The sequence below is a fragment of the Chanodichthys erythropterus genome, chromosome 9, assembly GCF_024489055.1.
Source record: "Chanodichthys erythropterus isolate Z2021 chromosome 9, ASM2448905v1, whole genome shotgun sequence".
Taxonomy (NCBI): domain Eukaryota; kingdom Metazoa; phylum Chordata; class Actinopteri; order Cypriniformes; family Xenocyprididae; genus Chanodichthys; species Chanodichthys erythropterus.
The window spans coordinates 25,996,278-26,010,074 of record NC_090229.1 but is presented as its reverse complement, the minus strand read 5'-3'; the positions used below and the strand labels follow the sequence as shown (position 1 = coordinate 26,010,074).

Here is a 13,797-nt window from a genome sequence, read left to right as displayed (position 1 = left end):
AAACAATAGTTGCACTCTAAAAACTGCTGGGTTAAATATGGACAAAACCAGGGATTGGGTTGTTTTCACCCAGCCATTTTTTTCAACCATTTTTGGATTTATTTTTTTAACCAGCAATATATTAATATAGTAAAAGGCATGCTTTTGCTCACCCCAAAATAGGGGCATATTTGTGGGATATTTTAAGCTGAAACTTGACCAGAGACTTATATTACATCTTGTGAAAGAGGGCATAATATGTGCCTTTTAACCCAACCTGCTGGGTTTGTCCATATTTTACCCAGCTTGGGTTGTTTTTAACCCAGCATTTTTTAGAGTGTAAGTTAAGTAAAACTACCCAGCAGGTTGGGCAGACATTTAACCCAACCGCTGGGTTTGTCCATTTTCAACCCAACTTGGGTTGTTTTTAACCTAGCATTTTTTAGATTGTATACCCAAAGTATACTTCAGTTTTACTCTTAGGCTACGTTAGGATATATACAGTCCAAGTGAACTACATTTCACCATCATACTGAATACGTGCAGCCATATTTTTCTAACCGTGCTAACTCAAGTTTCACAGAAACAGTTGGAACAACAACAAACTACAAGATACTGCAACAACAACAACAACAGACTTTCTCGCAGACAAGCACTTTTGTGAGGGCAGTTAGGAAACATTTTTATTGGTCATAATTTCTGGAGACAAATAACAGACACAAGGATGAATCTTTCTAGCGCACATGTATTGAGCGTGCTATCAAAGTACTTTGAAAGGCTACATATTCAACTCTACACATGCTAAGTGTTTACATCAAAACTGAAGTATACTTTGAGCATGAAGTGCCCACCGGATGCGCCTACTGCACAGATTTTTCATAAACTATTTACAGAATTTTGGGAGTATGCATATAGGCTATTCAGACAAGGGAAAAGCTCTGACATTACATTGTGCTATGCAAAAAACAGTGACATGTTGATGTTTCATGTCAGCTCATGGATTATAGCAGGACTGCAACATTGTATTAACCAAATCAAAGTTCCTCTGAAATTCTATTGTGAAATCTGAGGAGAATTGAAAGAATCAGCTGCATAATACCATAATATCAAAAGGCTAAATTATGATACTTATGCAAACGGAAGTTGCCCTAGTTTCTTTCTTCCCTATTATGACATATAGGCTATGCGAGTGAAACGGTTTGTGACATATAGGCTATCTAAGTGAACAAGTAGGCTTTGTAGTATTTCTCTGTGTGCGGTAGCCTAAGTATCTCGTATAAGGGCTAGGAAAAAAGGGAGGTCCTTAATAAAATGATTCGCCCACTGACGCAAACCCACAGCGGAATCTGTTCATCTCGCGTGTCACCTCAAGGCAAGTTTCAATATGTAACTGTCAGTCGTTTTTGTTTTGCACTGTCACTGAGGTATTGAGGTGAAAGTAGCAGGTTTAATTCATGTGACTGCACACCATTTTTAACAGGATACTTATCAATAGCTACTTACAGGCTTAAACAATGTAAAGCAGAATTCCGCGAAACTGTAGTCTACTGAGCTGAAATTGATACGAATACTAGCAATAAACTAATCGACGAATACCATTTGCAACATACTATCAAAGCAAAGATATTTACAAACAAACCACAAAGTGTTACATTTGTTGCGATTCCGGTTGTGGGGATTCTAAGCTCACGAGCATGACGTCAGAGGAAGTTGTCTGTGTACAATGCACCATGGGAATTGTAGGCCGTCGGGTGTCACTTGTAAACAGCTACTAATGCTTACAACACGCACTGTGCGAGTATAGCTGCCACGTATATGAACCACGTGGCAGAGGTGGTATTGAAGCTACTCTGTTCTATATTTTATCATAATTGTCCGTGATTGTTGTTGCACTGTTTATTGAGTGAAATAGCAAGACTATGTGTACAGGTGAGTGGATGACTGATCGTTCTTGAACGAATCGATGTTTTGAATGAATCGTTTGAATGAACAAATCGTTGAATTTTTCTGAATCTTGTCAGTGTTTTGATTATGAACGCAAAATTGTTTCACATTGACACCTTTAATTCACAACAAGGAGAGAAGAATTCTGTGTGTGTGAATGACTTATGATGTTATTTTAATTATTATTATTTTTTTATTATTTAGCTATTGTTGTCTTGATTAGCCTACTGTTAAAATTAAAGAGAAATTTGATTTTTCTTTTTCTTTTAGGGAAACCCTTTTAAATTGGTAGATTTGTGGACACGCAGATTTTAATGAAGGATAATAAAATTAGTTTTTACCATAGACGAGTCTTTGTTCGAATCATTTGAGTGAAAGATTCGTGACTCACTCATCTGTAGCACCAAAAACACTGGCTTAAAGGATTAGTCCACTTTTAAATAAACTTTTAAATTTTCGAAAAAAAATGTAAATGTGCTTTATATAAACAAATGATCGCCTTCCAAGTGCTTCTGCCAAAACCGCATTTCCATATTCTCCAAAAAGTTTACGCTGTATGTCCTACACCTTCCCTATATTTACGGAACGAACGCAGCGCAGTTACTTTTTTTCCGTAAGTAGAATAGGGAAGGCGTAGGACATACTGCGTAAACATTTTGGAGAATACGGAAATGCAGTTTTGGTGGAAGCACTTAGAAGGCAAACATTTGTTTATATAAAGCATATACATTTACATTTTTTTTTCAAAAATGACAGATAGTTTCTCTAGATAAGACCTTTATTCCTCGTCTGGTATCGTTTAAAGCCCTTTGAAGCTGCACTGAAACTGTAATTTTGACCTTCAACCGTTTGGAGTCCATTGAAGTCCACTATAAGGAGAATAATCCTGGAATGTTTTCATCAAAAACCTTAATTTCTTTTCGACTGAAGAAAGAAAGACATGAACATCTTGGATGACATGGGGGTGAGTACATTATCAGGAAAAGTTTATTTGAAAGTGGACTAACCCTTTAAGCCAGGTGTCGCCACCTACCGGTTAACGATAGAGGCCACCTGCAGAAAAGCTCACTGAATGTATCAATAAATAAATATTTTTGATGAACGGATTGAAAAAATTCCAGTCAGTGGGATGATTCAAAATCCTCACCACTACCGCGCGTGACACCCCTTTTTTATGCGCGGTTTACAACCTGCATGCATCAATAAGCTGTAAGGGGAAGCTCAATTTTAATAGCTAATTTAAAATTAGGCTATTATTACTACAAAATTATTATAATCCTAGTTAATGTTGTTATTAATGGCAGTATTAATACTACAATGAAGCATTTGTTATGGTTTCAGTAGCCAGTCAGTCAGTTATGCGTCTTACATAAACGCCCATTTCAATGATGAGACGTCGGACGTCTGTCATGTTGTTTTCTGCCCGGTTGTCTTCGGCGTTACGGACGTCGCCTGACAGCGCTTTACGGACATAAGGGCAGGACTAGAAACTGCAATGAAACAGCGACAGGGAGGTGTCTGAGAGGGAAGTGTAGAGGCAGGATAACTGGCAGTACCGGGCGGAACAGTCGCTGCGAATCTGACAGACAAGAAGTGCCGTGCAGTTCTCGGTAAATATGCAATTGAATGGGCGTCATTTGCCTATTGACTCGTTATTTTTGCATGTTGAATCTCTAAATTTAAATGTTGCATTAGATAGATGGGGTTTCTTTTTCTTTGTGCTGTGTTATTGTACGCACTCCCCTGCTGCTACTCTTTCTCTCAATCTGTCTGTGTTGACAGACGCCGGGTTTGTTTTTGTCTTCCATCTCTATTCAGGGTGCATTGCATTCCTTCTGAAGGATCCTAATGCAACAGTAATGCAACAATTCCTTATTCTCTTTGTGTCAGCCAATTAGGCTCTATGGTCATATTTGTTCCTGCAGGTTTGTGTTGACTGTCTGCAGCATACATAGGAATTCTTTCATGACTCATGATTTTAAAAAAGTGCAGTGCGGAGGTGTTGCAAAGACTGAATTTCAAATGCCATGCCCGTCTGTGTGTGCTGCGGTCTCTATCAAGCTACTCATAGGTCTGTGTGTGAGTGTGGGGAGGGGGATGTGTGTGTGGGTGGTATATAGAAATGATCATGTGGTCAAACCGGGCTGTCAAGGCAGGTGTGATGCAGTTTGCTTCAACGGCAATGTCGGCGTAGTGATATTCTGCCGCACTTTATCACAAAATGTCCTTATATCTCCTTTTTTTTCTTTTTTTCCAGGTGCCCTCAGGTGCACTGTGTCTCTGTTGGCTGGGATCAGGAGGCGAGGAGCAGCTGAAATATCTCACACTGTCAACAAATGCATTGAAACGGAAGAGAAAAGCTTGCTTGAATTAACCAAAGCGGTCGGAACGTGATTCAATTAGACACTCCATTAAAATGAAGCAAAAACACGAGGCCGCGTCACTCTACTAAAACACCAAATCAAGCCAACCCAACAGCTAAGAATACTCTAAATCGTATCTACATGTACGTCTAAGAGTGTGTGTTTGAGTTGGCGTTTGAATCTATGTTCGTATGCAGGGATGGAGTGGTCTTTAGAGCGGATGAGGGAATGGGTGGCAGGTGGCATGCAGTCGGTGCGAGAGTGTGAGTCCAGTGCTCTAGGCACTGCTCTTTGTCTCGCCCTTCTGTTTATCTGGTACTGCTACCGTGTGGGATGCGAGCATGCCGCCCCTTCGCTCCGTGGCGGTTTCAGCCCAGAGCCACGTGGCGGTGCAGTACCCGGTGGAGTTCTCGCATCAGACCTCTCGGCCCACAGAGGCTCCTCGAAACTCCGTCAGGTCGGCGGGGGCGGAGGAAGCGGTGTGGGTGAGGAAGAACTCAACGGCTTTGCCTTCTGCCAGTCACCCGAGTGCTTCCGCTGCTCCAAGCCCGGCGAGGGCCTGAACCAGCGGCTCTACCATAGCCTGCAGGAGTACGCCAAGCGCTACACCTGGGCTGGCATGGGCCGCGTGCACAAGGGCGTACGCGAGCAAGGCCGCTATCTCCTCTGCAGCCGCCCCTCCATCCAGAAACCTGAGGTCTTCTTCTTGCCGGACCTTCCCTCGGCTCCTTTCTTCTCACGGGAGGCGCAGAAGCATGACGTGGAGCTTCTGGAGAGAAGTTTCCCCGCACTTCTGGCTGAATTTGAGAGCGTGTACCGGCTGTCATCCGGTCGGACCGGCTCCTCGCTTCCACTGGGCTGGAAGGCCAACAGCACACCCCGTGGCCAGTGGTGGACCTTCTATCTGGTGAACCAGGGTACTCCGATGGTGCTGAACGCCAGGCGGTGTCCGCGCACGTGGAGGGTGCTCGGACAGCTCCGTACCTTTATTGCGAATAATGTGTTTGGAAATGCCTGCTTCTCAGTGCTCAGTCCTGGAACAACCATCACTGAGCACTACGGTCCAACCAACGTACGCCTGCGCTGCCATCTTGGTAAGACGTCAAAGGATGTGAATCTATGTAAACTACCAGTTGAAAGTTTGGGCACAGCTAATTATTGTTTCTTACAAATATTTTTCACATTTTAGAATAAAAGTAAAGTCATCTAAACTGTGACATATCACAAATGGAGGTATTGAAATTATGATAATAATATTGAATTACACTACCATTCAAAAATTATAAATGAATAAAGTAATTATTCGGCAAGGATGCATTAAATTGATCAAAAATTACAGTAAAAATGTATAATTTAGGGTGAATTCAGGTTGATTGGAACACTTTTCCTTTACTTTGTCATCTTAATGGCAAAAAGTGTCCCAGTCATCCCGAATTCCACCCCTAATTATATTTCAAATAAAGGATGTTCTTTCTATTCATCAAACAAATATGTATAATGGTTTCCACAAAAATGAGTGTTTGAAACACTGATAATAATAAAAAAAAATGTTTCTTGATCACCAAATCGGCATGATTTCTGAAGGATCATGGGACACTGAAGAAGAGTAATGATGCTTAAAATTCGGTTATGCCATCACAGGAATAAATTACATCTTAAAATTTCACAATATTACTGTTTTTACTGTATTTTAATCAAATAAATGCAGCCTTGGTGAGCATAAGGTCTTAAGGACCTAAACTTTTTTATGTTTTAAACGAATCATATTTGATCTTCAAATTCACAATACAACTTCATCAGTATTAAAGGAGTTGTATGCTGGACACTTGTTGAATGCCTTTCTTTTACTAAAAATTATTTTTAAAGTAACTTTTAGTTTTGTCAATTCATTTATTTCATATGTTCTCTACAGAACAGATTTCAAGCATTTTTAAGATCATGAGAAAAATAAATTTAGTCGAATATGTCCAAACATCTGATTGGTAATGTATGCATTATATGTGAGAGGAGCAGTCTGTGTAGCTGTCTGTGTGCCTGTTTAAGGTATAGCCATTTTCTCTGTGTGTGTGTGTGTGTGTGTGTGTGTGCAGGACTGAAGGTGCCCTCTGGTTGTGAGTTAGTAGTTGGTGGAGAGCCGCAGTGCTGGTCTGAGGGAAGCTGCCTGCTGTTCGATGACTCTTTTCTTCACACTGCATTTCATGATGGTGAGAAAAGAAAACAATGTGCCAAAAAATGTGCAGATTAAGTATAATAGATTGTGGTGCATAAACCTCTTATTCAATATTAAGTGAAGTCAGTAGTGGTCAACCGATCGAAATTTTTTGATGGCTAAGATATTTTTTTCAATGCTGACATCTTAGACAGCAGGGTGGTTGATACAAGCCAATATAATTGATGTCAAGGTGTAAAGAATTGCAATGTAATTTATATTTATCTTAATTAATATTTACTAAAACAAATCATTTAAAAATGAATACTTTTGAAAAACTAAATTGAACCTGTTAAAAAATAAACATGTAACAGATTTATACTTTAAACAGGTTGTTCTGTCATTATCTAATAATCTACAGTAAATAATAATATAATAACCTGTGCATTTATCTGTGCATAATTACTTTATTAATTTATGTTATGGTATTTTTCATAAATAAAAAAAAATCTACCTAAAGTGTAGGTTTGGAAATAAAAAAGTTGTTAAAAAACATGACTAAAAGCATGTAAACCCTGTAACCAGCAGTGCACTCGGTTATCTAGTTTTTGCACGCAATGTGCAAAACCACAGTGAATATGGCATGATTAATAAATATGACATAGTGACAAACTGAATATAGTTTGAAATGCCCAGTAATAGCTGAACTCTCTTGTCTGCATTCAGTTCACACAACACACACGTTTTTATACAGTCTATGCACACTAGATCTAAGAGCTGCATATGCTGCAGTTTGCCAGGTTCTGAGCATTGAATGTTTATTAGATATTCAGAGACTTGTTTAAGATGCGTATTTGCTGAATGTCGACAGTATATATGAAAAAGTATTACAGCTTTTGCCTTTCAATTATTAGACAGAACTGTTAAACAAAGAGTGGACTGATGCAGATGGAGAATAGGAGCTCTGGCGCATTTGCACTCAGTCACTGCATTTCTCAGCTCTGTCAAAATGCTGCTTATGACACTTTTTGGCCTAACAGAAAAACGTATCGATGCAAATAATGAAAAATTGCTAAATATCGGTCAATATATTAGTTAGTTGCACTGAGGCAAGCATCACTATTTCTATTAATCATCTTTTATTTATCATACATTATGAATGATTCTCTAAAACATGTGTTGAGGAGAGGTGTGCACTGTGCAGGAAATTTTGTAAGAGATTAGACTTAAAATCACCATGAAATCAAAATTGAATATTCTTATTGTTTTATTGAATATTGCAGTGTTTATTATAAATGATTTATCTGTGCATATTATTATTATATTTTAAAAGGGCAGCAGCTATTTACCCTAAATGAAAAGTAGCAGTAGCAGTATTTTCTTTGCACTGATGCTATTTATACCTAGTGCAAATAGTGGCAGATACTCTAAATTTATAAAATAAGATCACTCTAAATTGTAATGTTGACATACATTTTCTGTAAAGCTGCTTTGAAACAATATCTATTGTGAAAAGTGCTATACAAATAAATGTGCATGAATGAATGACACCTTATTGGGACATTGTTCCTGTCCCTGAAGCCCTCCCCTTTACACCTAACCCCAGGGGTTAGATAACCAGAGGCCTGTGGGCTACAGGATTACAGTAGGCCCCCTACCCCGCATAAAATGTCACTGGGCCATTAGTCAATATAGACATTTCATTTTGAGCTCAAGTATGAATAAATTTAGCTGGCTTAACTTTACAAACTTTTCTTCTGGTTTAAGACAGTGACTGGATCTAAAAACTTCAGATGACATGCAGATTAGATCCATTCTTTTGTAATTTACCGAACCCACGTTAAGAAAGAAATGGCTTTCTTGCACTGTATGATGTTATAGAAAACAGACCAGTTCCATTCACACAGCAGAGCTTTGCTGAAAATGCTGTTGTGATTCCTGAAAATGTACGGGTGTGAGTTTGGTTACAGAATGCAGTTATCACTGCTGTAATCTCCCATATATAAAAATAATTATTTTTCAAAAATATTATTTTCGTGCAGCCAGTAGGCCCCTCCCCGGTGTTGGCTCCTGAGCTTCAGCCCATGGAAGCCTGTGCGTTAATGCGCCCCTGCCTACCCCAACAATACCCGTTAAACACTTTATTCACATTATTAAATACCCGTTAGGCATTTTATTACCAATTTTCTAATATTTACTTAAATAATTTTAAATAAACTCCTCCAAGCTGATATGCAATGGGAAAAGGGAGAAGGGAGTTCAGAAAAAGGTGGATTCGGTTGCGTCAAAAAATGTTTTTGGTTTATTCTTCACACCACTGATCCTCATCAGGGCTGAAAATACTCTAAGAAAAGATAAGTTGTTAGTTGTGACTTGAATAAGGATATAGTAAAGGTGTCACAAAGAGTTAGTGGAAGAGAATTCCAGAGTTTCGGAGCCACAGCACTGAATGATCTACCACCCATTGATAAAGATGAAAATGAGGTACAGTAAGCAGTTCAAAGTCAGGTGACTGAAGAGAGTGAGGAGGTGAATAGTTGAGCAGCAGTTCAGATAAATAATGGGGAACAAGTCCATGAAGACATTTTATACTGAATGCGGACAGAAACAGGCAACTCATCAGATTTCTTTACTTGATTGATGACTTGCAGCAGAATTGTGAACATATTGTAATCTAGTGATTGTTTTAGTGGGCAACCCAATACGAAGCGAGTTACAATAGTCAAGACGAGTTAGAGTTTCAGTGTCTTTAGTACTAAGAGCAGGTCGCAGTCTGGCAATATTACTTAGGTGGTAAAATGCAGTCTTGGTAATAGAACTTATATGAGATGAAATGTAAGTGACGAATCAAATGTTACACCTAGATTTTTAATGTAGCCCCATCAATAGACAAAGTCAGTTCCTGACTTTTTTAAAAGGGATGGGGAACCAAAAACAATAACTTTAATTTTATCATCAATTCTTAATGTAGGAAGTTGATATGTAACCAGATTTTGATGTCAGCAAAACAGGCAATCAATGAGTTCAGAGGAAGAGAAGAGAAGAAGAGTTAATATGTACATTTTCAGATCATCTGCATAACAATGATAGCTGAGACCATGACTACGGATAATATGTAGAGGAAACAAATAAATATTGAACAGAAGTGGTCCAAGTACAGAGCCTTGAGGGACACCCTGAGAGAGAAATTGTCTTTCAGTGAGATATGATATAAATTAAGATAGCTGAGAGTTGAGATATATGATGAGAGACAGGTCAAAGGTTGCTGTTAGGTCAAGCATGATAAGACTAGTAAGACATACTTTTCAAGCAGCTTAGAAACAAAAGGAAGATGAGATATAGTTCTGAAATTGTTCATAACAGATGAATCTAGCCCTGGTTTCTTTAAAATAGGAGCGACCACAGCCATTTTTAACTATAGTGGAACAGACCCAGAAGAAATAGAACAGTTGATCAAGTGAGCAATAGGAGATGAGATTACAGATAGGCAACTTATGAAAATCTGTTTAAAGGGGTGGTTCATTTTTTTTTTTTTCTTAGGCTTGATTTGTGTTTTTGGGGCACAGTTTAATATGTCTTAATGCTTAGTTTTTTTGTAAACGCTGTATTTTTCAGATATTTTAGCTTTATTCTACACCTCTGTTTCCACTGTCATATGAACGGCTCATTTGACTTCCTGTTTCTATGAAGCCACTCCCTCTGAAATACGCAATGTGCTCAGATTGTTTAGCGGGCCCAGTGTAATCCAGAGCCATCGTGATTCGCTGAAGCATCCGGAAACGCCACGCCCCTTACCATTTGTTATGGTTATGTGGGCTTTGGTTATATTGTATGCTCAATTTAATTATATTGCTGTATCAAATCGAGCCTGAATCAGACCCAGATGAACAGCAATCACAGCTTTTAAAGGACGTTTATGAATGGTATTTCATTTAGTATTTGTGTCAAAGTGTTTAGATGCTGTCACTGCTGTTTGATTACTTTCAATATACAGTTTTATCCTGATTAAAGCTTTATTGTAGCCGAATACATGACTGAGTAGTCGCATTTTTGTAAAGGTAGCGTTGGCATGAACAACTGTTTGTCTATGAACATAGAAGTTTGTTGGTGTTTGTTGGAGAACTTGAAGTATGCACTATAATACAGCTACCTGGCCAGCGAAGCAAAAACGAGTCTATGATCCACATGGCTAGTGTTGTTAAACTCATCGTGGAGCTCCACGCTGAAACCGTGTATATCGTAACAATGATATTTTTCATGTGTTCATATTCAAATTCCACTTCTGACCACATCGCGGGCAAAATACAAACAACACTCGTGCTACTGTGCTGAGGGAAATATACACACGGCTCGCGTGTCCGAAGACAGAGCAGGCATAGATGAATGTGACATTTGAATTCTCTGCTGTAATGCAATCTCATGCAAACATATTTTCCATTTGCGCTGAGGAAACAAGCACCTATATGACACATGACTCTGAATGACAACAATATGAAATGAGACAGAATATCCGGGCCTCATCAGGGTCAACTATGGCACATATGGCTCATTTCTGGCAGCGGTAAAGATCACATGGGCCGTATCTGGCCCATACACAACAAGCTGGTTTTAATGTGAGTTGTGGCTTGCTGTGTATGGCCCAGATGTGGCCCATGTGACCTTTGCCACTGCCAGAACTGAGCCATATGTGCCATAGTTGGCCCTTATGAGGCCTAGATATGTATGCTATTGCCAGCCACACTCAGGTTGAGTCATTGCCGTCAGTCCATGTGCTATGTGGGCCAGAAGAATGTGGGGAAATTATAATCTTATGTGCAAGGATTGGACTGAACGAGCTCTGTCTCAAGAATAAATGCGAATGAGAATCCGGTGATGTAGATTAGCCCCCGCAAGCCTATCTACATACTCCGAGGTCAGATCTATGTCAGATATGTGACGTAGCTTCGACTTTGCTTTTCAAAACAGAAGTACAAAAATGCTCTGAAAAATGCAAAAACAACCAATTTCCACTTGGTGATAAACTTTATGAGTGCTATTAGAGTAACCTGTACATATCTGTTCACATCTCAAAAAAATGTGTTCTGGGGTTCAATGACCCTTTAATCAGAATCAGAATCAGAAAGAGCTTTATTGCCAGGTATGTTGTTTACACATACTAGGAATTTGTTTTAGTGACAGTGGTAAGGAAGCATTTGCACGAGATGCATTTTTGTATTCAAAACAGCTAGATTAGTTTTCTCTACTGTGAACCACCCTGAACACATTAGCAACACCTTGCCAACCACTTTCAACATGCTAAAAAGTTTTGCAGGGCAAGGAAATGTTAGGATTTAACGTCATGAATTCCATGTATGTGTGCTCAGGTTCTGCAGAAGATGGCCCGAGAGTCGTATTCATGGTGGACCTGTGGCATCCAAACGTGGCCGCAGCTGAGAGACAAGCACTGGACTACATCTTCACCCCTGGACGCTGAAAGGAGAAAAGGGTTAACAATTTCCATTGTATTAAGAGTATGAGATGAGTGCAAAGGGAAAGACAGAGTGTGGAGAACATCAGTCTCTTCCTCTAGTATACGTACCTTTTACTCTCACTTTCCCTATTGGCACTGCTTCAGTAGAGACTCCGATGTACCGTCACTATTGTACATTATCAATGTTTACAGACCTCTTGAAGTCTAACCATAGCCAAAACCTGCTGGTGAACTGTGCTTGAGACAAAGCCCTCGCATTCATGTTGTTCCTACAATTTAGCTCCAGGGTCACATTATACCCAGTGAGTGTCATAGTATCATTTCACTAAACGCATTGACAGTCAAACGCACATGGAAATGCACTTTTTGCCAAGCCTGGTTGCCACAGCCAGGTAGGATTGTATAGGAAGCACAGTACAATGTTTGGTCTGTACATTTTTACAGAGGTTAGGCTTACAGAAGCTAAGCTAAACAGTCGTAAAACGACATATGCTGCAATGACAGGGGATTTGACATTTACAGCAAAGGTATGTGGATATATGGCAGAGATGGTATGCGAACTGAAGCACTACCAGCTATTGTGTAAAATGACCTCCATTAAACGCACTAGTGGCAAGTTATTTTGCCGCCACACCTATGTCAGGGTTGGATCGCTCCGATAGGGAAGAATACGAGCACATCGAATCAGCCTGCTTTCAGATTTACTCTTTCCTACCCTGAATTTTCGAATCGATTCAAAACGTATCAATCGCTTTGTATTTCTGTGAAACTAAAGAGGGACAGGGCGCTTAATATTTTCAGAAAACGCAACGTTATGGCTGTTAATATGTGCTAGGTTCAACCTTATTGTGCTTTGTCGTACTGCTTGTAAGCAGAGCTTCCGTGGATGTCGCATTGATATTGGTACATTCCTTTTGTAAGATGACAGACCGTTTTGAGACCGTTTCGTGAGAAGTGACATTTTATATCATTGTGAGACTTTTGGAGTTGCAGATCAATTTTATGACAACGTTCCTACTTCCATGTTTCCAAATTGTGTGCCATGGACTCACTTTGCAATGCGTTGAGTAATTCTGTAGATTTAATAAAGAACTAATTCAATAGCTGGCTTTGTGTACTTTGTGGTTTGTATTTAAATGTTCCAAAGTAGCATAACATGACATGGCCTTTATATTAATGCAAATTAACGGTGGTTATGAAAAAGATTCTCTGGAACATACCTGCTGTGTCGAGAAACATTAAAGCAACACGCTGGATGTTCGGAGGATTTTGTATATGGGGGTGGCAGATAGAAGGGTAGTGCTGCAAACCGCAGCCATTATCAGACTGCAGCTCCGGAGATTTACATAACTATCCTCTTTTGCTAACACAGAGGGGAGATAGATAAATAGTAGATGAATGAAACGGTAGATAAAAGGCAGATGCAATCCACCTACGGTCCATATCTGTTCTCCAGATAGCATTTTGCAGAGGTTGCAGATCTAATATTCAGTTAGTGTTCATAAGTCCTTAATACTGCAGAAAATCATTAGGGTGGCATTACAAACAACATTTCTTATGTAAATATTAGTGGCCTTTGAACCAACATATAAAATGTGTGGAATCTTATAATTTACTCACCCCCATGTCATCCAAGACGTTCATTCTTTCTTCAGTCGAAAAGAAATTAAGGTTTTTGATGAAAACATTCAAGGATTTTTCTCCATACAGTGGACTTAAATGGAGCCCAAATGGTTGAAGGTCAAAATTACAGTTTCATTGCAGCTTCAAAACGTTTTTCATGATTCCAGACGAGGAATAAGTGTCTTATCTAGAGAAACCATCGCTCATTTTCTTTTGACCATAAATGCTCAACTTGAACTAGCTCTCTTCTTCTTCTCTATTTGAATTCC

At 39.3% G+C, this 13,797-nt stretch overlaps 1 protein-coding gene across 4 annotated transcripts; it reads left to right on the top strand.

Moving 5' to 3' along the window:
* Positions 1 to 1,228: 1,228 nt before the first annotated feature.
* On the top strand, positions 1,229 to 12,995 carry asphd2 (aspartate beta-hydroxylase domain containing 2). Of its 4 annotated transcripts, none has more exons than XM_067395150.1 (4): positions 1,229 to 1,351; positions 4,181 to 5,380; positions 6,377 to 6,490; positions 11,799 to 12,995. In XM_067395150.1, exons 2-4 carry the CDS (start codon positions 4,486 to 4,488, stop codon positions 11,906 to 11,908), a joined length of 1,119 nt encoding a protein of 372 aa, XP_067251251.1. In that variant the 5' UTR covers positions 1,229 to 1,351; positions 4,181 to 4,485; the 3' UTR covers positions 11,909 to 12,995. The 4 variants fall into 4 exon arrangements, with proteins under 4 accessions (XP_067251251.1, XP_067251252.1, XP_067251254.1 ...); XM_067395151.1 differs by lacking the exon at positions 1,229 to 1,351 and adding an exon at positions 1,599 to 1,908; XM_067395153.1 differs by lacking the exon at positions 1,229 to 1,351 and adding an exon at positions 2,632 to 2,887.
* Positions 12,996 to 13,797: the final 802 nt, after the last annotated feature.

Coding starts and splice junctions, on each gene's coding strand:
- asphd2 (XM_067395150.1), top strand. CDS start 4,486: ATGGAGTGGTCTTTAGAGCGGATGAGGGAATGGGTGGCAGGTGGCATG. Junction 5,381..6,376: donor ACGCCTGCGCTGCCATCTTG/GTAAGACGTCAA, acceptor GTGTGTGTGCAG/GACTGAAGGTGCCCTCTGGT. Junction 6,491..11,798: donor TCACACTGCATTTCATGATG/GTGAGAAAAGAA, acceptor ATGTGTGCTCAG/GTTCTGCAGAAGATGGCCCG.